This window comes from Rhizophagus irregularis, chromosome 7, assembly GCF_026210795.1.
Source record: "Rhizophagus irregularis chromosome 7, complete sequence".
In the NCBI taxonomy this organism is placed as follows: domain Eukaryota; kingdom Fungi; phylum Glomeromycota; class Glomeromycetes; order Glomerales; family Glomeraceae; genus Rhizophagus; species Rhizophagus irregularis.
In genome coordinates, this window is record NC_089435.1 from 5,258,455 (window position 1) to 5,281,845 (window position 23,391).

At 28.0% G+C, this 23,391-nt stretch overlaps 3 protein-coding genes across 3 annotated transcripts; all 3 read right to left on the bottom strand.

Moving 5' to 3' along the window:
- Positions 1 to 9,289: 9,289 nt before the first annotated feature.
- Positions 9,290 to 10,070, bottom strand: OCT59_027899 (uncharacterized protein; the record flags this gene model as incomplete). Its single annotated transcript, XM_066137302.1, has 8 exons — positions 9,290 to 9,307; positions 9,376 to 9,418; positions 9,491 to 9,530; positions 9,613 to 9,645; positions 9,724 to 9,746; positions 9,822 to 9,853; positions 9,973 to 9,987; positions 10,068 to 10,070. The coding sequence occupies 8 exons, from the start codon at positions 10,068 to 10,070 to the stop codon at positions 9,290 to 9,292; spliced, it is 207 nt and encodes a 68-aa protein (XP_065993704.1).
- Positions 10,071 to 11,138: 1,068 nt separating this feature from the next.
- Positions 11,139 to 11,660, bottom strand: OCT59_027900 (uncharacterized protein; the record flags this gene model as incomplete). The annotated part of the gene is made up of 5 exons (XM_066137304.1): positions 11,139 to 11,191; positions 11,282 to 11,326; positions 11,411 to 11,455; positions 11,525 to 11,572; positions 11,630 to 11,660. 5 exons carry the CDS (start codon positions 11,658 to 11,660, stop codon positions 11,139 to 11,141), a joined length of 222 nt encoding a protein of 73 aa, XP_065993705.1.
- Positions 11,661 to 18,395: 6,735 nt separating this feature from the next.
- Positions 18,396 to 19,941, bottom strand: OCT59_027901 (uncharacterized protein). The gene is made up of 7 exons (XM_025322559.2): positions 19,735 to 19,941; positions 19,524 to 19,676; positions 19,250 to 19,453; positions 19,141 to 19,185; positions 18,917 to 19,030; positions 18,732 to 18,849; positions 18,396 to 18,671 (listed from the first exon to the last, which is right to left on the bottom strand). The coding sequence occupies exons 1-7, from the start codon at positions 19,922 to 19,924 to the stop codon at positions 18,464 to 18,466; spliced, it is 1,032 nt and encodes a 343-aa protein (XP_025165994.1). The 5' UTR covers positions 19,925 to 19,941; the 3' UTR covers positions 18,396 to 18,463.
- Positions 19,942 to 23,391: the final 3,450 nt, after the last annotated feature.

Below are 23,391 nucleotides of genomic sequence, written 5' to 3' on the forward strand. Positions count from 1 at the left end.
TAATTTTAAATGATGTAACGGTCATAACACTGACATAATTGTTTGTTATATAGATATAAAAATCGATTCTTCAGGTTATATTTAAACGTATTACAAAAGAATCTGGCTATTGGAAATGGAATCCAGAAGTTATAAATACTTGAAAACTTCTTATAAAACAAAAATAAGCATAGTACATTTTCTTTCAAATTGTAATAAGCTGAAGAAACAAAGAAATACATCAGTAAATTTTTTGGGATGTGGATCCCTAAGGATTCTATAAATTACTATAGAATCTTTAGAGATCCAGTATTTTATGGATTTCTCAAAAATCCTATAACAAATTTTAAGGATTTTTTTGGATTCTGCAGCTTATAGGATTCATAAGGATTTCCAATAAAAAATCTTTAAGGATTCTATACTAAAAATCAATTTTACTTTTCACGTAAAATGATCTACAAATATGTGTTACAAAATTATTGATGTCATATGACTTGTTCGATTTCAAAAAAAATGGTTTCTTTTTTTAAAATAAACTTTAACAATATCTTTTCTTTACCACTCACATGTAATTTTCCTTCCTCTTCATATGTTTCCCCTTTTACACGTTCTTTCCTATATATTTTTCTCTTCCCCTTTCACTCTATGTACTTTCTTTTTTTTTCCTCTTTCCAATGTTAATATAGAATATTTTTTTGGAAATTAACATTTTTTTTTCGATTTAATTTTCAAAGCTTTTTTTAAAAACTTTCTAACGTTTTTCTATATTTTTAGATAGCTTCTTAAGCTCTTTGGTCGATGGCATTTTGGTAGGTATTTTTTTTTATTTTTTCTTTATTTATTTTAATGAACATTACTAATTCATTTTTTTTTCTTTTTTTAGAATTTTTTTCAATATAGAAATGCAGTATATATATATATATATATATATTGAGTAAAAATTTTTTGTTTTGATGAATATTATTTACTAATTGTTTGTCTTCTTTTTTTTAGGTATTTTGTTGAGACTCTTAACATAAACGAAATTGAGTAAGTAAAAAAATTTTTTAATGATTTTTTTATTTTTTTTTTATTTTAAAATTTATTAATTGGTTTGTTTTATTTTCCTTAGATTTTTTCAACATGAATATTCAATAAGTAAAAATGATTTTATAGTTTTTTTATTTTAACGAACATTACTAAATATTCATTTTATTTCTTTTTTCTTTAAGCAGTTTCTTAAAATCTCTCTGGGTGTTGATGGGAATGACAGGTATTAAAAAAAATTTTTTTTTTCTTTTTTCTTAATGAACATTTCTAATTGTTTGTTTTTTTCTTTTTTTTAGGTATTTTTTGAGACTATGGACATGGGAATTTGGTAATTAAAAATATATATACATATATAATTTTTTATTTTAACGAATATCATTATTAACTTTTTATTTTCTTTTTTTTTTAGCAGTTTCTTTGAGTCTTTCTAGAAATGATGTTGTGAAATACTGGTGAGTAAAAGAAAAATATTTTTATATTCTTTTTAATATTAATAAACATTACTACCAAACTGTATTTTTTTTATTATAATATTATCGAAACATTACATACTACAGATAAATCTGCAATTTCAGCATAGATCATATGACTTATTGATTTGATTTACCGATTGATAATCTTTTTTTAAAGTTTTTTTTTAACTGAATTATTTAAAAAAATTTATTTCCTTTTTATAAATCATTTTTTTTTTTAAATCAAATATTTTTTTAAAAAATTATTTTCTGAATTTATTTAAAAAGAAACTTTTTTTAGCCTGAGTGATTTTTTATCAGTTTTTAAATCAAATAATTTTTTTAAAAAAATATATATTTTTTTTTTCTTTGGACTTAGTTTTTAGCATAGAATGGTAAGTTGAGGAGTACAGTACATATTTTTTTTATTATAGAAATGTTTAATACTAATGTTCCTTTTCATTTTTTTCTTAAAGACGGCGAACTTCAGTCTGGAACTTTGGAATGGTAAATTGAGAGGGGGGTTGTGTCTTTTAAACAGTTACTTATTTCTTTTTTCTCTTTTTAGAGGGTTGTTCTTCAGCTTTTTAGACGTAAAATTTGGCGAGAATAGTTTTTCAGTGAGGTTAAATAATTTTCGTTTTTTATTTTGTTAATGAATTATTTCTAACAGTTCAATTTTTCTTTTGTAGATGGGCTTGTTTATTTGGATATTAGACATGTGAAAGTTGGTAATGGGGTTACTTTTAATAATAATTTTTTTAACAAAACTTAATTAAAAGAATAAAACTAATAGCATTTTTAATTCTCTCCTGTAGATATTAACTTTAAACTTGGATATTGCTTGAGATCAGATATTTTGACATGAGATCAGGTACATACTGTTTATTTAAAGAAATTTCTTTGATTTTGTTTTTATTCAAAGATATTAATGATGCTTTTTTTTATTTTTTTTATAGATATCTGGCTTTGGACTTTAGATATGGAGTCAATACCAAAATTTGATGCAACTAATGGGAATTGTAATAATAATTTTAAAATTAATAAAATTAGACACATTTTAGTATTTAATTATTGAAGCTATTTTTATTTAATACTTTTGATTAATTAGCTTTAAAAAGAATATATAATAATGCATGGAATATAATAAATAGATGTATTAATAATAATAAATAAAATATAACACACGTCGAATGACCAAAAACAGGCAAAAAAAAATGGCTAGAATTGCATAAACTATTCGCAAATTTATATAAACTATTTACAAATAGTATAGGTTAATTCGCAAATAGCCAAAAACAGCCAAGAATAGCTAAAAATAGCCAAGAATAACCAAGAATATCTACTGCTTTTCATGCCATTTTTTTGCTGATTTTTAGCATTTCGACCTGTGTAATAAATAAAATTAATAAATTTAATGATATAATAATAGACAAATATAAATAAAAAAATACTTTAAGGATTTCTTATTGGCGAACTTAGGATCCTTAAGGATTCTATAAAAATTTTATGATAGGGAATCCTCGCTGGTGGGAAAGGTTCCTTAGGAATCTTTACTAATTACAGGATTTTTGGAATCCCTAAGAATCTGCGCTCCAAAAAATTTACTGATGTATGAGATCTATTTACAACAATGGAAACAGACATATTCAAAGGTTTGTTTTTACTTAAGCTTTTTAATTTACTATATGTTTATTGAAATTTATGATAGAAGAACCCTTTTGAAGAAGCTCTTTTCTTTGTATATTTAACAACTTCTTAAAAAACAAATTTTTTGGGTTTTATAATAAATTATTTACATGATTTTTCTTTGTTAGAAACTGATCTATCTATTATTTTATTTTCTTTGAATAGTGAATGACTCTTTTTCATTCCTTTAAATAAAATACAAAATCTTAAAAATAACTTATTGGTAAGAAATTTTATGATGTAATATTAGTAATATAGTATTATTTTCTCAGTGTATATATTGGCTAAACAAATAATTTTACATTTTAAAAGATTAAATCACTCTAATTTTGGAATCAAAGATCTTTCCAATTGATTCACTACATATAGAAATATTGACAATCAAATTCATAATTAGGAATAAATGTGTTGAACGCATTTATTCATCAACCAATGATTCAACTAAAGTAATTTTTAATTTGTTGGATAGGTCTTGGACTCTTGGTCTATTCTTTAAAGTAAATATAAAAATGTCAGTCTAGTTTATATGTAAGTTAAATTATTTGCATTTTTTTTATAAGAATTATGTTTGATTTTAATTTTACACAGATGATATATATTAAAGTTCTTTATTTTACATCCATATTCAGTAAAATTTTGAATACAAGTATATCAAGTTGCTATTTATTAATTTGGAAAGTTTGAGTTATAATTATTATGTAGAATTTTAAATTCACCAAATATTTATATCAAAAAAATGTATTGATCACGTTAAATTAATAAGTTGTTATATATAAAAGTTAGTCAATAATAATCTGATTTTAATAAAAATTGGTATAATTAAAATTTAATATAGAACATATATATTAATAGAATTTAAGGATATATTAATATGCCATGTTGCATATTGGAATTGTATATCACGTGATAAAATCAAAAAAATTCGTGTGATAAAATCGAAAGCCTGCTATGCTCTTTATTAATAATGATTTTTATGCAACTTTTACACAAATACTGAATCATCAATTGATTATCACAATGCTTATTAATATCTGAATGTTTTTTTGATTTTTCTTTTAAGCAATCTCTCTGAGAATAATAATATCGATAAGTTATATTTTTTCTTTTTTTTCATTAAAAGTATCGTGAAATCTTTATTAAAAAAATAATAAAATTAATAATAAACACCTATAATCAAATATTGTAAATAAATTCAACTCACATCCAGGTATATTTGTCCACATCAAATATTATTTTTACAAATACAATTGGCTTATTCCTTTAAATCACCTTCCAGTTTAGTACTTTTTATAGTACAAGAAAGTTTAAATTCATGATTTTCTTTGTTCTTACTATTATTCATATTTTCAAATAAATCTGCTATATAGTCATCAAATCCACCATAATGCAATCAACATCTGCATTATTTTGCATTATTTTTCACTGATAAACTTTCTTATTTGTAATGCGACATGTATTGCAAGTACAAAAGGATTTTCCATTAACAGTAAATAAGTTAAGAGGTAAAGTTTTTTTACCTTCTTTACAATACTACTTGTTATTGTCATTTGTCATAAGAATTTTTGAAGTCATTATAGTTCTATAAATATTTTAAATGAATATTACATCAGGAAATTTGTTTAGGCGTAATTTAGTGTAATATTTCGGAGGTGGTGTAAAATTTCAAAATATTACACTAAAAACGTAATATTACAAAAGTTTACATTCTTAAATTTGAATAATTATAGTAATTTAAGAATATCTCTCTATTTACTGATTCAATCAAGATGATTTATAGCTCATTGGAATCAGCTCATCAAGACGAATCGAATGGTAGTAAATCGCATTTCTACAGTTGATAGAACGTTTTGTAGTATGCAATAAAGTTTTAAATTCATCTATCGAACGTAAAGATATGATTTTACTACCATTCGATTCGTCTTGATGAGCTGATTCCAATGAGCTATAGATCGTCTTGATTGGATCAGTAGATAGCAAGATATTTTTAAATTACTATAATTATTCAAATTTAAAAGTGTAAACTTTTGTAATATTACGTTTTTAGTGTAATATTTCAAAATTTTACACCACCTCCGAAATATTACATTAAATTACACCTAAACAAATTTCCTGATATATTAAAGCTCTGAATGGTTTTGGTTTAAACCAGGAACCAATCTGAAACTGACCAAAAATTCAGTTCAGTTTTCAGTTTGGTTCAGTTCTATTTTATTTTAAGAAAAAGTGTGAAAATCAGAATAACTCAACAACCAGTAATCATATAAAGACGTGCAATAGCTCATTAGAATCGCCTTATCGAGACGCATTGAATGGTGGTAAGATCATATCTCTAGTCTTGATATATCACGAGATAATCAATGCTAAACAATTTTTAAGAAACTAGTACTAGAATTGTATTTATTAATCCTAGAGAAATAATCTTAGCATCATTTGATAAGCCTTAATGAGACGAATCTAATGAGCCTTTTTTCATTTTTTTATGATTACTACATAACGAGTTAACTTAATTTTTGCATTTTTTTAAATTTTTAAATGTCAAAAAATAAAAATTCCAATCTAAAATATAACCCATCATCTACTGATTGCATTGGAATGATCTTTAGCTCATTAGAACCATCTCAATGAGATGAATTGAATGACAGTAAGATCATGTCTCTAGCATCAGTGATCAGTATATCACGAGATAAACTATGCTAAGCAGTTTTAGAAAATTAGTATTAAAAGTATCTATCGATGCTAAAGACATGATCTTACTGTTATTCAATTCGTCTCATTGAGACGGTCCTAATGAGCTAAAGATCGTTCCAATGCAATCAGTAGATGATGGGTTATATCTTAGATTGGAATTTTTATTTTTTGACATTCAAAAATTTAAAAAAATGCGAAAATTAAGATAACTCATTATGTAGTGAGTATAAAAAAATGAAAAAAAACTCATTAGATTCGTCTCATTAAGACCTATCAAATGATGCCAAGATCATTTCTCTAAGATCAATAGATACTATTCTAGCACTAGTTTCTTAAAAATTGTTTAGCATTGATTATCTCGTGATATATTGAGGCTAGAGATAAAATCTTACTACCATTCGATGCGTCTTGATGCGGTGAATCTAATGAGCTATTGCTTGTTTTTATACGATTACTGGTTGCCGAGTTATTCCGATTTTCACATTTTTTTTTTAAAAATTAGATAAAATCGAACTGAACTGGACAGTTCTGGTTCAGTTTTCATTCAGTTTTGATTCCTACCTGAACTGAAAAAAAACTGCACTGAATTGACCCATTTTGAGCTTTAAATATTATCAATAATTAATAATATAAAATAAATAAAACTCAATAAAGTAATAATTTATTTAAAGTAATTTTATCGTTATTATATATATTAATATTAAGGTTGCTTGCCGAAACTAGAGGGTTTCGGCAGAATGGCGTACGCGAAACTGCCAAAACTAGTTTTGCGAAATCATCAAGAAATGCCGAAACTGCGAAACCTATCAAAATCGCGAAACTGCCGTAACTTGCCGAAACTGTTTCGGCGTTTCGGCAATACTTTCTATATGATTTAATTAGAGTTTCGGCATTTAAACAATTTATAAGAATAAAGATTAAAGACAATATGATTTTTTGTATGTAAATATTTATTTTATAATATTTAATATTAAACTAATAAAATACACGATTAAAAATATAATAAAAATTAAAATTTAATAATATCTTTATCTTCTATGTGGGGACCTGCTTCTACCTCTTCTTCTATCTCTACTTCTGTCCCGTCTTCTATCTCTACTTCTATCTCGTCTTCTATCTCTACTTCTATCTCATCTTCTATCTCTACTTCTTCGATCTACTTCGATCGGAGACCTAGATCGCGACCTTCTTCTTTCCCTTCGCAATCTATATTCATATCGACGTCGATCATGCGCAGCATGCTGCCGTCGATACTCTCGTCTAAACAGATCTAAAATCCAATAAAAATATTAATGAATTGAATGAATTGCCTAAATAAAATTAATTTAAAATAATAATTAATAATAATTACCGGTTTGTAACCAGAATTCATCGTTCATATCAGCAAAACACGCTCTATCGAAACTATTTGGGCTTATAATAGGAATGTCGTCATCATTATTATTTATTATCCTACTGAGGTTTTCATAACCTCGTTTGAGGGCATTCCATTTTGTTTGGCATTGCCTGGGTGTCGCTGCAAATCCCGTTGCAACGAACACCCTATTTGCTATTATTGTCCATGCATTTACATGATGACGGTTTGCAATTCTTTCGAATTGCTGATGTAAGCTTTCCGCTCCGCGATTAATTGCCTAGCTGCGTTAATCGTCCATTGGAATACTGGTGGTGGCGGTGGGACAAAAGGTACTAATGCTGCCATTTTTTATTTTTATGATTTTTTCGTAACTTGAAATTTGAAAATTAAATACAATTTGAAAATTAAAATACAATTTGGTTTTGAATTGCGAAAAAAAAATTCAAATTTCATAATATTTATAATAATTTTAAAATTCGTTATAATGTTTAAAACATGAACTGATGAACATAATAACATTCTACATAATTAAAGTATTTGTAACAAAATAAACACAGTTTTGATTCTAATGTAATAAATTTAATTAACGCAGTTCTAAATTTTTTTTTGTAACGCAGTTCTTAAAATTTATTGATCTAATGTAATAAATTTAATTAACAAAGTCCTTAAAACTTATTGATTCTAATATAATATGCTTATCCTTATTCCTTAATTAAATTGCACTATTTTTAAAATATAATATGCTTATCCTTATTCCTTAATTAAATTGCACTATTTTTAAAATATAATATGCTTATCCTTATTCCTTAATTAAATTGCAATGTTTTAAAATATAATATAAAATTACAATTGCCTGCATTGCCTGCATAATTATATGTTAACTGGACTTTGATCGCGAATATTTTGCCCTGCATAATTACATCATTTATTTCCTAAATAGTATCATTATTTAAATCACATGATATTAGAATTAATTCTCATTGGATTAACTATTGTAATTATTTCTCATTATTATTATTCCTCATTATCATCATAATTATCGTCATTATTATCACCGTCATCCATACCTAATACATCATCTATATCATAATCATAGTCACCTTCTCCGGGTCTCTTGTTATTACCACTATCATCAACTTCATCATCTTCCGCATTATTTTCATCTGAATCATCCAATATATCTCTTGGAATATCGCCGATTTCACTAGTAATTGAATCATGCGATAAATTAACAAATTGATCAATCCATAGACTTTCGATTACTACACGGCAATTGTCTTCGGGTATTGTTTCACCGCTTGTAGTTAATCTCTGAGTAGAAGCTTGCTCCTCATTATATTCCTCATCGTCATCTTCTGCAAAAGCTTCTGCAATACGTATATTGATCTCATCATCACTAAGACGAGTATTCACTGGTCGAATGAAGGGCTACCGGGTAAATTTCATATACCCGATAGCCCTATTATATGTTTTCGATTTTAACCTGAATGGCAGCTGATCGATCCACCCGATTTGTGACCGGTTCTCGGTGCAGATCAGGTATAAGTCATGTGACTTTCAGGTTAGAACATAACGGTAAAGTGCTATATGAATATCGGGAGAATTTCAGCAATCCGATATTTCTCCGAACTATTTATAATATTAGATGTATATTTGCTACATCGAAACCCGAAACTTATTATTTATTTATTTATATATACTATATATTATTCATTTATTTATTTATTTAACATAATAACATATATATATATTTATTTTATTATTATATTTTTAAAAATTATATTCGTTAATTTATCCTATTCTATCTATCTACATTATGTTGTTAATGGTTTGGAATATTATTCCAGTTGGTTCGATTCCAACAAACAACTATTTTTCCCAAAGTTTTTATGCCAACTCTTCCGAACTATTGCCTACTAATACCAAACGAATTAAGCAGAAGATGGATATTAGATTGTGGTGGATTAGGTTGATTTTGACTTGGTAAAATTGTGAGTGAAATATTATTTCGTTCTCTATAAAAAAAAAGAACGTTTAGTAAACGTTCTTAACGAAAAATATTAAAAAAAATAAGTTCTGGTACCTTGTGTCAATTTCATCTTGAGCGAATTACCTACAAGAAAACGAAAAAAGTAACGTTAAAAATGTTACAAAAAAAAATAGAAAAACCCTTCTATTTACCTTTCGTCCAAAGTCCAGTTCGTAATCTTGTCTGGCGTTCCTACTAAAAAAGAAAGAAACGTTAGTACGTTTCTTTAAAACAATTAAACACCATACACCGCATTATCCCATATACCTAAGTCCAGGTTCTCCCAAATTCCTAGGAGTCCGGTAATCTAAAAAACAAAAAAAGAAACGTTAATACGTTTCTTTAACATAATTAAACACCAACGCTATACACTTCCCCATATACTTTACCGGGTTCTTCCAAATTCCTAGGAGTCCGGTAACCTAAAAAAATGAAAAAAAGAAACGTTAATACGTTTCTTTAATACAATTAATGCCATACACTCCTCCCATATATTTTACCGGATTCTTCCAAGTCCGGTAACCTAAGAAAATGAAAAAGAAACGTTAGTACGTTTCTTTAACACAATCAAACGTCATACGCCACCCATATATTATACCGAGACTTCCAAGTTCCTAGGAGTCCGGTAACCTAAAAAAATTGAAAAAAGAACGTTGATACGTTTCTTTAACAGCCCCCATATATCTAAATCCGATTTATTGAAAAAAAAATATTTAGTTTCGACAAAAAAACTTACCGAATTTAAATACCGAGCTCAACAAATCCTACAAAAAAAGAAAAAGAAACGTTAAAACGTTTCTTAATAAAAATAAAGTTTCGTAACGATTTTCGTTACGAAACTTACCATTTCGACCTTAGAGTACCGGAGCGGCGGAGCCTACAGATTCTACAAAAAAAATAATAAGAACGTTAGAAACGTTCTTTGAAAAATAAAAAAAATATTGAAAGTTTGAAACTTACCCTCTCTTAGGCCTTAGCATCCCAGTCCGGTATAAAAGTCGAAGGGAGCCTACAAAATAAATAAAGAAACATTAGTAACGTTTCTTTAAAAAAAAAATAAAAAAAGAATCGAAGTTTCAAAACGAAACTTCGAAACCTAACCGAAATCCAATATCCAGAGAGTATCTACAAAAAGAAGAAACGTTAATATAACGTTTCTTACAAAAAAAAGAATAAAAAAAGATTGTTTCGCAACGTTTAAACTTACCGTTTCGAAACACCGAGCCGAACACTTGAACCTACAAAAAAAGAGAGAAACGTTAATATAACGTTTCTCAAAGAAAAAAATTTTTTTAAGTTTCGTAACGTAACTAAACGTCGCGAAACTCACCGTCATTTCGAATTTCACAAGGCCGAAATACTTGAACCTACAAAAAAAAAGAGAGAAACGTTAATATAACGTTTCTTACAAAAAAAATAAATAAAAAATAAGTTTCGCGTTGTCAAAACTTACCATTCGAAAAGTTGCCATTTGACAAGCCCCCACTAACCTACAAAAAGAGAGAAACGTCAGAATAACGTTTCTCAAACTCAAAAGAAAAAAAATTCAGTTTAAGCTTGAACGCTGCGAAACTTACCGTTCGTTTCGTTGAAAAATGAAAAAAGATATTTCGAAGTATACTTGAAGTATATCTTCGAAATGTCGAATTTAATTTCGTCCGTCTAAGGAGCCGCCCAAAAGAAACCGAACCTAAAAAGAAAAAAAACGAAACGTTAATAAACGTTTCGTTGAAAAAAAACAAAAAAAAATATATTTCGAAGTATACTTCAAGTATACCTTCGAAATGTCGAGTAAGGAGCCGCCCAAAGAAGTCGAACCTAAAAAAGCAAAAAACGAAGCGTTAATAAACGTTTCGTTGAAAAAAAAAAACCCAAAAAGAAAGACATTTTGAAGTATATATACCTTCAAAATGTCTTATTGATTTCCGTCCGTCCAAGAAGCCAAGAAGCCGCCCAAAGAAGCCGAACCTAAAAAGAAAAAGAAACGAAACGTTAATAAACGTTTCGTTAGTCGAAAAAACAAAAAAATAATTATTTCGAAGTATACTCGAAGTATACCTTCGAAATATCGAGTTCCGTCTCCAAGGAGCTGCCCAGCCGAACCTAAAAAAGCAAAAAAAACGAAGCGTTAATAAACGTTTCGCTAGTCGAAAAAATAAAAAAATAAATTATTTCGAAGAAGTATACCTTCGAAATGTCGAATTCCGAACCTATACCTTCGGCGTTCTGGACCTAAAAAATAAAAAAAGAATATTAGTGCTAACGTTCATTAAAACAAATAAAAAAAAATTTTTTGCTTACTCCGGAAGACTGGAACTAATTTAGATACCGGTATATGTCTTCGGCTTCCTTAAAGTCTCCAAGAGTCCGGCGTTTCCTTCAAAAGAAAAGAAGTCCGGAGACTACTAAAGTGAAACTTTTTAATCCGTTTCTGCATGTTGCAGATTATATTCCGAACGTTGGACGAGCTTGCCAGAAGTTAGAAATTTGATTTCGAGTTAAATATTTGGTTCTTCAAAAGGTGTGATAAAAATTTATTTATTTAAAGTATTGTAAGAAAAAAGTTAAAAAAAAATTAACTTTAAAGTGTAAAAAAAAAAAGTTTATCAATTAAAAAAAAGATCAAAGATTTTTGTGGGAATAGAAATAATTACATGCCGTAAATTATTCCAATGACCTATCAGACTACTGATAGGTATAATAAAATTTTCTGATATTTTAATGATATGTCTTTAAAAAATCAGATTTTTTTCATAAAATATTATTAAACATTTCGGATTACCGATACTTGTAAATGTTTAATATTGCCTATCATGCCATATCGGGTTTCTGATTATTTCCTGATATTTGACCAATACGTTATTACCCGATATTTCATCATTTGACCAGTGATTCTTTTTTTGATCAATTCCATAAAATCCAAGTTCAGTTTTTGAATTGGATTTCCAATACAAAATTAATTTGCACATGGATTCTAGTTTATCCACATTAAGATTTAAGCGACGTTTATGAAATAGCCATCCTAAAGTCGAAAATCCACGTTCGCAAGTTGCTGAGTTAGGACATATTGCAAATAGATAACTTGCAATTCTTGGCAGGACATCTGGTTCTGGTTCGGTATTAATATATTTCCACCAATTCACGGGATTATCTTTAGCAAAACCGATATCTAGGTCAAATGGCTCTTGCTCATTAATATATTTCTGTATTTGATCACATAAAGTTTCAGCTTCGTAACGGTCGAAACCTAAATTTTTCCCGATTGAAGCTGCACATTTGATAATTCTCATGAGGGCGCATTTTTTAAGTGGCGCGTTTCTAAATCTGGGATCCATAAAAAAACAAGTAATATACTTATCATCATCGAATTCATCAAATCTTTCATTTATTACTTTGATACAATGACTTCGGAATGCAGGATTTAATGATTTGGGTAACTTTTTTAATGTAGCTGCAAGTCTTGCCAAGCTCAGGAAACAATCTGCAAGTGTAGCTCTTCTCGATTCTAATGAAAGTACCGCTTTTCTTAGAGGATCCAGAACAAACCCAAGAACTCGTAAATTTGAAAAAAAATTTCTCGATTGAATAATCGGTTTTATTTTATCATTTGTTAGCACTTTATCGTGATCGCTGGCCATTTCTTCTAGTGCTGATTCCAAATTTATTACTGAATTTACGGATTCACTAGCAGTAGTCCAGCGTGTCTTGCAATATAATTTTAATCCTCCTCCACTAATTCCTTTTTCTTTAATTATTTGAGCAAGTTTTGCATTAGCCTGATGAGAACTTCTAAAAAAGGTTGTCAAAATATTAACACGTTTTAATAAACGTTCCCCAAACTTCTCCTTGACGATGTCGCATGCAATTAAATTGATAGAATGTGCAACGCATCGCACATTCTCAATCTTTGGATGATTCTCATGTATAATTTTTCGTGCATTACGAACATTGGCCGCATTATCGGAAACTACAGCACATATTCGATCTTCTCCAATACCTTCTATAACCTTTTCAATTACCGTAACTAGATATTCTGCAGTGTGCGAATTTTCAGACAAATCAGAAAGTTGATAAAGATATTCTTTACGCGACGGAGTCATTACAATGAAGTTCCAAATTGAACGATGTGTACCAGACGTCCAACCATCAAAGGCTAAATTATAAATTAATATTATATAGTAAGTAAGATTAAATAAAAATGACGTATGATAGCCTATTTAATTTAACAAACCTAACGTTAAATTCGTTTCCTTTTCAAGCTCAGAATTAACTTTGAAGTTCACTTGAGCTAATTCACGTTCAAGTAGTTGATTTACTAATACTTCCCTTGTTGGTGTATTGTACCCGGCATTAAGCTCTTTTATAAAATTGATGAAAAAGGGATGTTCCACTACTCTAAACGCAATTCCGCACGCAATAAAAAATTTAACTAATGCACGATTAATTCGTGTACATCTTTGTTCGTTAAGCTCTGTTGAATCACGGTAATCATCCATGTTACTTTGACCTTCAGAGTATTTTCTTTTTTTGGATGACTTGGACTTATCTTGCCGTTCCATTACTTTAGTCATATACCTTCTAACAACTGCTGCTGGCGCATCTGGACAATGGTTTGAAAGATGCTCTTCAAGCTTTCAAACTTCACCGCGTGACCACGTATTCTTACAGTACTTGCAGGAGGCGGCAAATTTGCCAGAACCAACAGCTTCTCCTTTATTAATATCTTCCCAAATGCTATTAGGTGGCCGACCTCCTCTATTTTTCATTTTAATGGGTGAATCTTCTATGTGATCAGTCATTTGAAATAGTTTATTATTAATATTATTATTAAGAAAACGGAAGAAAGTAAAAGAAACTTTAGTTCAGTGTTAAAGGAGATGACGGAATTGGGTTTATTAAATGCATATTACGCATTTTCCTTTAATGAATATAAGCCCCTTAAAAAAAACTGTAAAAACGTGTAATATCATAATATTAATATGGGAGTTAGAAATGAAAATTCTAACACTAGATAAAGCTTAAAAGAACTAAGATGACGGTAAAATATTGAAGTTTAATCTTTTATCTGTAGATTATTTGATCATCTAAATTATATTATTAATTGGTGTAACTTGGCGTAACTATATGCAAATCTTATGATCAACTATGCCGAAACTACGGAGAAACCTATTATAGAGGTTTCGGCATGTTTCGGCAGTTTCGCAATTTTGACAGGTTTCGCAGTTTTGGCGTTTCGGCGTTTCGGCACTATATAAGAGGTTTCGCACCTTTCGGCATTAGGCCGAAACACGGTTTTGCGACAAGCAACCCTTAATTAATATTATACAAAATATTTTGTTAGGTACTAGTTCACAACATATAAAGTTACAATAATATTATAATATAAAAATATAAAATAATAATCAACTTATAAGTTATAAATAGTTTTCTAATAAATAAATAATATAAATTTCCTTTTCGTTTAATTATTATAGTATATATATTAAGCACTTATAGTAGGACCCAGAAATATATATATAGGGGTCAAGTAGCGAAAATTTTTTTTTACTATGAGCTATATGCAGAGACTTTTTATATGAGTAGTACGCATAATTGACACCTGATATTGAAAATCCTGCAAAAATATGCAAATAAAATTTCAGATATTAAGTTATTAATTATTTTATCATGGCTTTTATATTATTTATAAAACCAAATACTAATGTGAAAAAATAGAATTTACCATTTTTTTAATAATATTTTTCTAAAATTTCACTTTTTAACTCTTAGAAATTTCTTTCAATTTATACTAAATATTACAATGCTGTTAGTACGTACAGTAAATATATTACAGTCGACTCTGGTTATAACGAACTTGTTTGTACCGAAACCTCGCTATACCGAATCATAATTTCCAGAACCGATTTTTTATAAATAATTTCACTGGATATAACGAACTTTTATAATAAAACACTATATAACGCATCTGAACCAAACTTAACCAGCCCCTATATATCAGCTATATAATAACTTTATACTTTTTATAACGAACGGTCATGTGACTATATAGTAGTTCAGGCCAATTTTATAGTGCTGGCCAGAATTACTAGTAATTTTTTCAAAAATTTATGTTAAAAGAAATTATAATTTTGGCCAGCATTACAAATTTGGCCTAAATTACCTATAAAGAAAACTAGTTTGGTATATTATATAACGAATTCACTATATACTGAACTAAACCTCCTAGAACGGAAGGTTCATTATATCCAGAGTTGACTGTATATATATAAGATTAGCCAAATTTAGGCTAAAAACACGTAAACTAATTTTTTACATATAAAAATTTTGATAAAAAATATGCAATCTTGATGATCTAACTATAGATGAAAATTCTAAAATTGTATGCAAATTATAACTTTACTTCATCTAATTTCACTATGATGGTGACGTATCTGTATACCCTACATACCCCTGTATATATATTTCTGGGTTCTTTTATAGTGATTTATTTATTTCTTTAGTAATCAAAAACAAAGAAAAAAAAAGCCAAAATGCTTGAAATGTTAATTTGCTAAACCAGTTCAGTTTAAGTTCATCAGTTTAATACAGCTTTAAGTTTAAGCTTTTTTGAAAAAATAAGCTTTCAAGCGATTGAACTTATTATATTAGTTAAACACAAATATATTATATAGTTAGACTAGATTTATATAAGCGAGTTTGTAAGCCTGCTTATCTATTTCATTATATAATAAATCTTAATCAGATTATATTGGAGCTTGAGATTTATTTTTATTTATATTTGATTTTTTATATCTATATTATTTAAATACATATTTGCTAAAGTTTTATTGATTTTTCAAATAATTTTTAATAATATTTGTTTCATACCAAATTTTAAGGCAGAGGTACAGACATGACTCGCTTACTTATAAGATAGGTTACCCCCAGGCTCAAGCGTAAAAATCATATATAAAATTCTTTGCAGATCCTACTATAAAAGGAAATTTTATATTACATTGTTATGATTTTTTTCTTTTTTAGCTAATTAACCAATAGAATTTAAGAAAAAAGTAAGGTAAAAACTAGTAGTAAAGAGCCAATTTTCTATGGTGACCTTTATTATAAGTAAGCAGGGTCCTGCTTGCATGAACATTTTCTGTTGATAACCAGTTTCAGATTGGACTAATTGTATGAGGACCCAGAAATATATATATAGGGGTCAGGTGATGAAAAAAATTTTTTACTATGAGCTATACACATTTTTTCAGGGCTGAAATTATGATAATGTCAGTCGGTTACTATAATAGGAAATAAAATTCTGACTGAAATTATCAAAAATTATCTAAAAAAGGAAAGATTTTCATGATTTTTTTAGTTCAAAATACGCAAACTCAAACCTGACTCTTTTATATATATTTCTGGATCCTATTGTATGTTTGGCGACTGAAAAAATTTGCTCATTAAGAATATTTTTTGTGGCAAAGGTTACAAGATTGTTATTATCAATATCATCAACAAAGTTCCAAATAAAATTAATTTTTTGCCGTTTTGACAGGATCTTGCTTACTTATAAGATAGTCGTCCCCACGTTCCTAAGCGTAAAAATCATATATAAAATTCTTTGCAGATTCTACTATAAAAGGAAATTTTATGTTACATTATTATGATTTTTTTCTTTTTTAGCTAATTAACTAATAGAATTTAAGAAAAAAGTAAGGTAAAAACTATTAGTAAAGGGCCAATTTTCTACAGTGACCTTTATTATAAATAAGTAAGTAGGGTCCTGTTTTGACATATGTTTTGTAATAGATTTGGATGAAGTTAATGCAATTTTATTTGTGTTATCAGGCGGCGTATCCAGTGTTTATTTTTCACTGTGCGGCATGTGCGTACACATACGATCAGAATTTTGCGCACACCTTTTTTAGAAAAGATACAGAGACACACAAAAAATTTTGAAATATCCTTATACGATTGGGCGCATATGTATTACAGCGCCATATATAGTATAGCCATACCACTTTGCCGCACAGTAAGACTCAATAAATTGTGCGCTATCTGCACAGTAACTTTTTATCAAAAAATTAACACTGGGCGTATCATTATTTATTAATGTAACATTGTAATTATTATTTATTAAATTTATTTCTGTAAGATTTGTATTATCATCAGTAATAAGAAAAAATGCATTAGTATCATATTCTAAAATTTCATTGTCAGTCATTTGGATTTATTAGAAAAAATTATGATGAGTGAAACTAAAGTTATTTTGGTCAACTGCATTATATATACTTTTTTAAGTTTATACTAACAAAAGTATTAAGCAAGCTCAAAGCACGTTTAAAAGCATATTAAAGCTTATTGAAAAAAGCTTGTAATTAAACTCAGTTTAAATATGCTTTGTTGAAGCAATTTAACATTCCTATAAAACGCCCAAAATGTACCATTAACTAATAATAAATAAATGTCACGTAATGTATTGTACAGTTGTACTGTACAACTGTACATCATAATTTTTGCCAAACAAAATTTCGGCCAAAATTACAAAATCACGTAAAGGTGAAAAATCTTGGGGCAATGCTGAGAAAGATGATTTACCCAGTATCACCCCAAGATTTCTAAGTAAAATTCTGCCCACATAACCGATGATGTTTAAAGGAGTGTAAAAAAATATTTTTTTGCCACTAAAAATTTTCCAAATTCCCAGAATACTAACTAGCCTAGCATTATTCTAAAAAAAGCACTGGTCACATGACCATGTAAAAATCATTACATCCGTCACACTTCTTAGTGTTTCATTGTTTATATTTATCTGAGGGACTTAGTTTTTTTCAAGTTGATAAAAACTTATTCGTCACACATTATCTGTCCCACACTGTTCACGTGACTGTGCATAATTCCGCATAATGCCGGCCACAAGTGCTTTTTTTTTGGGATAACGCTAGGGTAGTTAATACTTATGAAAAAATGAAAACGGTGAGGTGTGACACGAGATGACATTTTATGCAGGTCACGTGGGGTCAAAAATCTTGGGAAGATCAATTAAATGTCACTCGTTCCTTATATGGTGATGACGATGTGATAATTAAAACAGATCACGTGATCGAAGAATTTGGATTGTTTATATGGTGCAGCTATAATTTAAAATCTTCACAAATTATCTAAATCGTACTTTATACTGCACAAAAAATTTATCTTCAATGCTTTGATTAATTATATTTATTTATAAGTGTAAAAATTTTACAAATCCTAATAAATATATTACATATTATCACTATTATTAGACTGACTCCACATTCCACGTCCAGCCTTACGCTGTTCTTCAGCTAATTTTTTAAACATATCCATTGTATTTTGTTCTTTTGATTGATATGCAATAGCCTTTTCCTGTAAACTTGCTGCTTTTTCCGCTTTATAAGATTGTTTTTGCTTTTCTCGTGCATCTCTTGCTCGTTTATGAGCTGCGAATCTGCGAAAATATATATTAAATTAATATTCGCACAGTGACATATATAAACTATGTAATTACCTCGATTGAAAATCATCGTCACCCATCAAATCCCTATCGTTTAATTCAACATCCGGACTTACTTCTCTTCGATGATATGCATTCTTGGCCCTCTTTTTTTCTATAATAGCTTCTCTCCCTATATAAGATAAAACGATACTTATTAGCTTAATAAACATTTAATTACCATAAATAACTAAACTTACCCGTTTCTCTTGGTACTAATTCATCAAGAGTGGCCTCATGCGTTTTTTTAAAATCTTTAAGTTCTTTCTTTTTCAACGCACGTTCATAACGTTCCCTATCTTCCTGATCCATTTCTACGGACTCGGAACAAGGTGAACATTTACAGTATATTTGATAATTATTTAAAAAAATTAGCGATGAACGAGATTTCAATGCAATTTAAATACGATCGCAACAATCTCACCTTCTTCATATCCACCCTTCGATAATGAAGGTGGCATTATCGGACCTAAAAGAAAGAAACATTGAATATTCAATATTACAAAAAAAAAACTTTGAATTTTATTACTTACCAATAGATCTTTTAGATGTTGTATCAATTTTGTTATTTCCAGATCTCATTTGAACTTCCATTGCAAAATTAGTATTAGTCTGTCTATCTACAGAATGTTTAATGGTATCAATTTCATCTTGATTAATTTTTAAATTTTTCCACTTGTATCGAGTCGTTTCTGAACTCGTTAATTGCGAAGAACGTATCCCATCATAATATTTTTCTAATATCAATAAGTGTGATTCGAGTTATTAACGCGAATAAAAATTTAAATGCTAAACGATGTTACTTACTATCCAATTTATGTTTATTCCAAGCACTAACAAATTTTTTAAAATAACGATGTGCCTGTTCAGAACTCAATTCATCAAAGAACTTATCTTTATCTTCCCTCAACCAAGTACGAAACTCTGTTGACTTTGAGAAATAATCATCTACAGAAATCGCTATTATAAACATAAGGAGTTAGCTAAATTCTTAAAATACGTACAAGCGTGTACGCACATTTAAAATCTTTCAGCGAAGAAACTTCTGACTCGGTATCTGAACGTTGACGTTTGTGACTCTTTTTTTTATGTTTCTTTTCTTTTCGAGAACTATATTCATGTTCGCTATCGTCTCTCGAATGAACACGATGACTCTTTGGACGAGGCGACGCAGATCGTGACAGATCGTAACCAAGATGGGAAGACATTTTAACAAGCTTTTACCTAAATAATTTGCAATCTCCCGAGTATTTATATAAACTGTTGGCATTATTGCACCAATCAAAAGTGATTATAATTATGACTAAAAAAAATTGTCGCATTCTCTCACGCTTAGATAATAAATCTTCATCTTATATCTTTTTTGAAGCTTATATAAAGGAAAATCAAGAACCCAGCCACATCTGAGCAACCAAAAATTTTTTATTTTTTTTATTTCCTTCATTTATTTCGGTTTATTTAAACTGAAAATTTTTTATTTTTTTTATTTTCTTCATTTATTTCGGTTAGCAACAATGTGCTGATTCCAATTCATTTTATAATAAATTGGGATATTATTCACGTTTCAATGAATAATGTACGGTGCTCTTGTAGGCCTTGTGTTTGGTTCGTCGCAGGTGTCGCACTGTCGCAGGTGCCGTAGCTCATACGACAATGCTTATCTCCTTATCTTTTTTCCCAGCAAGATATTAAGTGTGTAGGAGTATATAAAAGTTCAGCCAACTTTCTCGCGCAAAAACAAGGTATGTACAATATATGCCAGAAGTTATGTATACATGGGACAAGTTTTTCTAGGAAAATGAAATATGACCATCCCCACTGGTTGCTTCATTGGAATCCTACATAATAATATTAATCTAACGATTCAATTTCCCATTCAAAATAAGTTTGACTTAAAGCAATTATAATAAAACTACTAATCATAAATTTTTGATTCTTTTAGTTAAAAGATGAAAATTGAATCAGTGGTTAAAGAAAAATTTAATTGTTAAATAATCACTATTTCATATATAAAAGGTATTTTTATATATAAAATAGTGATTTTTTAACAATTGATTTCTCCTTAACTACTGATCCAATTTTGCTTGTTTTTGATCCTTTTAATTAGAAGAATTCAAATTTATTATTAAATTTGTGATTTAAAATTAAATATTTTAATCATTTTTTCAAAATTTCAATTCTTAATTTTGACTAATTTTTATTAAATAATAATTATAATCATGTATTTTTTCCAAAAAAAATTCCCAATTCTTGGAAATTTTGCACAATTTCAAATTAAATTTGGGTATTGCTAAATATCACCAGTGGTGATTGTCACCACACACTTAATTCTGGCCGAAAATTATAATTTTGGCCAGAGTTAAAAAACACATTGGAAATTTTTTTTCAAAAATTTCAATTTAAATAATAAATGTGTAAAACAAACCCGAGTAGATACTAATCACACTAAAATTTTGAAAATTTGACTAAAAAAAATCTTTTTTAAAACAAAAAATTGTATTTTGCTTATAAAATCAAACTTTTCTATTTTTTTCAAAAACTATCTAAACAACAGCCTTTATAATCTAAGGTAAACATATTTTACCCATAAATTTACATATAGTAATAATATTTACATTATAATTAGAATAATATCTTAGTCAAAAATTTTTGAAAATTCAAAAAAATATTTTACATGTGGTGATGATCACCACTGGTAATATTTAGCAATACCCTTAAATTTTTTACCTTTGAAAATCACCCTTTTTGAATTGAAAACTGTGGTTTGTATTATAAATGTTTATAAAAACTGTTACATTAAGAATTTAAAAAAAACAGGTGACATAAAAAAAATGTTAAATTTCTTTTTTTTAATATATATAACATGTTAAAATAAGATTTAACTTTTATTATCTATTACTTATAGGTGCAATCAGAATTTCTTAATTATGGCATTTTGGCATTATGACATGTCATAAATAATGCTGTAACTGTAATAAAATACTGTAATCAAGGGGAAGTATCTATGTAAATCATTTTTTACTAATGGCAATGGCTAATTGAAAATGATTGACATACAAATTACATGACTGATTCAAACAAACAAAATTCACTTTTTTATTATAAAATTTATAAAATCAATAAAATAAAATTTATAAAATTATATAAGTTTTTTTCTTTTATTGTTTAAAATAATATTTTCATATAATGTGTTTTGCTTCTTTCTCAGCATTATTTTCTAGTCCAATAATTACTGACTTGAAGGAAAAGTTTTCAGTTAAGGCTGCTATTTTTTGAAGTTGAAAGTTCAAAACTATAAAACCTTTAGCATAAAGTTCGTCTATGACTAAGGATGGGCCCTCAAATGATTTTTCAAATCTGCAATATTGCAGATTTTGGAGTCAAATTGCAGTTAGTAATCCGCAATTCCACAATTCTGATTGGCTAATATTTTTAAATAATAAATTATTTTTTAAACGTTTATAATGATAAATAAATAAAAATATTTTTTAAATCAATATAATAAATTTATTTATTTATTTATTTATTTGTTTATCATTCGTCTTAAACATAGACTGATATTTTTCTAAATTGCATAACTGTGCCGTTTCTTAGAAAAAATTCTGGACAATTTTGTCCATTTTTAAAATAAGTCTTCCTGTTATATATATTTTTATCAAGCAACCCTATAAAAAGAAAAGAAATGTTAGTGACGTTTCTTTTTAAAGAAAATTAGCAACAAACATCTTTTTCTTCGGTTCTCCCTTACCTCAATTTCAAAATTCTGGTTGTGTCTTTAATTATTAAACCCTACGAAAAGAAAAAAAAATAAATTAATTAAATTTATCAAAAAAAAATAATGAAAATTTTCCGGTCCTCCCTTACCTCAATCCAGAATTCTGGTCATACTTTTCGTCTAGCAACTCTACAAAAACGAAAAAAAAAATAAATTAGTGAAAATTATTTAAAAAAAGTAACAAAATCCCTTCCCGGTGGCCCTCCCTTATCTCAATTCCAGAAGTTTGGTCACGCTTTTCATTTGGCAACTCTACAAAAATGAAAAAAAAATAAATTAGTTTGAAAATATTAAAAAAAAAAGCAATAAAAACCCTTCCTGGTCCTTCCTTACTTTAATTTCAAAAGTCCAGTCATGCTTTTTTTCCGGCAACTCAACAAAAACAAAAAAAAATAAATTAGTTATTAAAAAAAATAACGAAAACCCTTCCTAGTCTTCCCTTATCTTGAGCTTTTCATCCGGTAACACTACAAAAATGAAAAAAAAATAAATTAAAAAAAAATAACAAAAATTCTTTCCGGTCCTTCTCTTACCTCAATTTCAAAAGTTCGGCCATACTTTTCGTCCGGCAACTCTACAAAATCAAAAAAAAAAAATAAATTTATTAAAAAAACAACTTGCTGTCCAGTTTCTCCTTATCTACATGACTCCATTTTAAAAAGTTCAGTCATAATTTTTGTCTGGAAACTTCAATAAAAAAGAAAAAGAGATCATCAGATGATTTGTATTACGCAATTCATTTGATAATCTGTGTCGGACTGGCAGACTATAATTGGTAAATCTGCAAATCTGCAAATATTCTGCAATTTTGTAAAGTACCGCAATAGGCTCCGGATAATTATAATAGAGGTCATATACAAAATAAGTATAAAATTTTGTATTTTTAATTAAAAGGTTATA

Bases quoted from the DNA above. Each gene is read 5' to 3' on its own strand.
- OCT59_027901 (XM_025322559.2), bottom strand. From the start codon at position 19,924: ATGTCTTCCCATCTTGGTTACGATCTGTCACGATCTGCGTCGCCTCGT. The intron at 19,186-19,249 runs GTAAGTAATAAA...TCTTTCTTTTAG, and splicing joins AACATCTAAAAGATCTATTG to GTCCGATAATGCCACCTTCA. The intron at 19,031-19,140 runs GTGAGATTGTTG...CCGAGTCCGTAG, and splicing joins GAAGGGTGGATATGAAGAAG to AAATGGATCAGGAAGATAGG.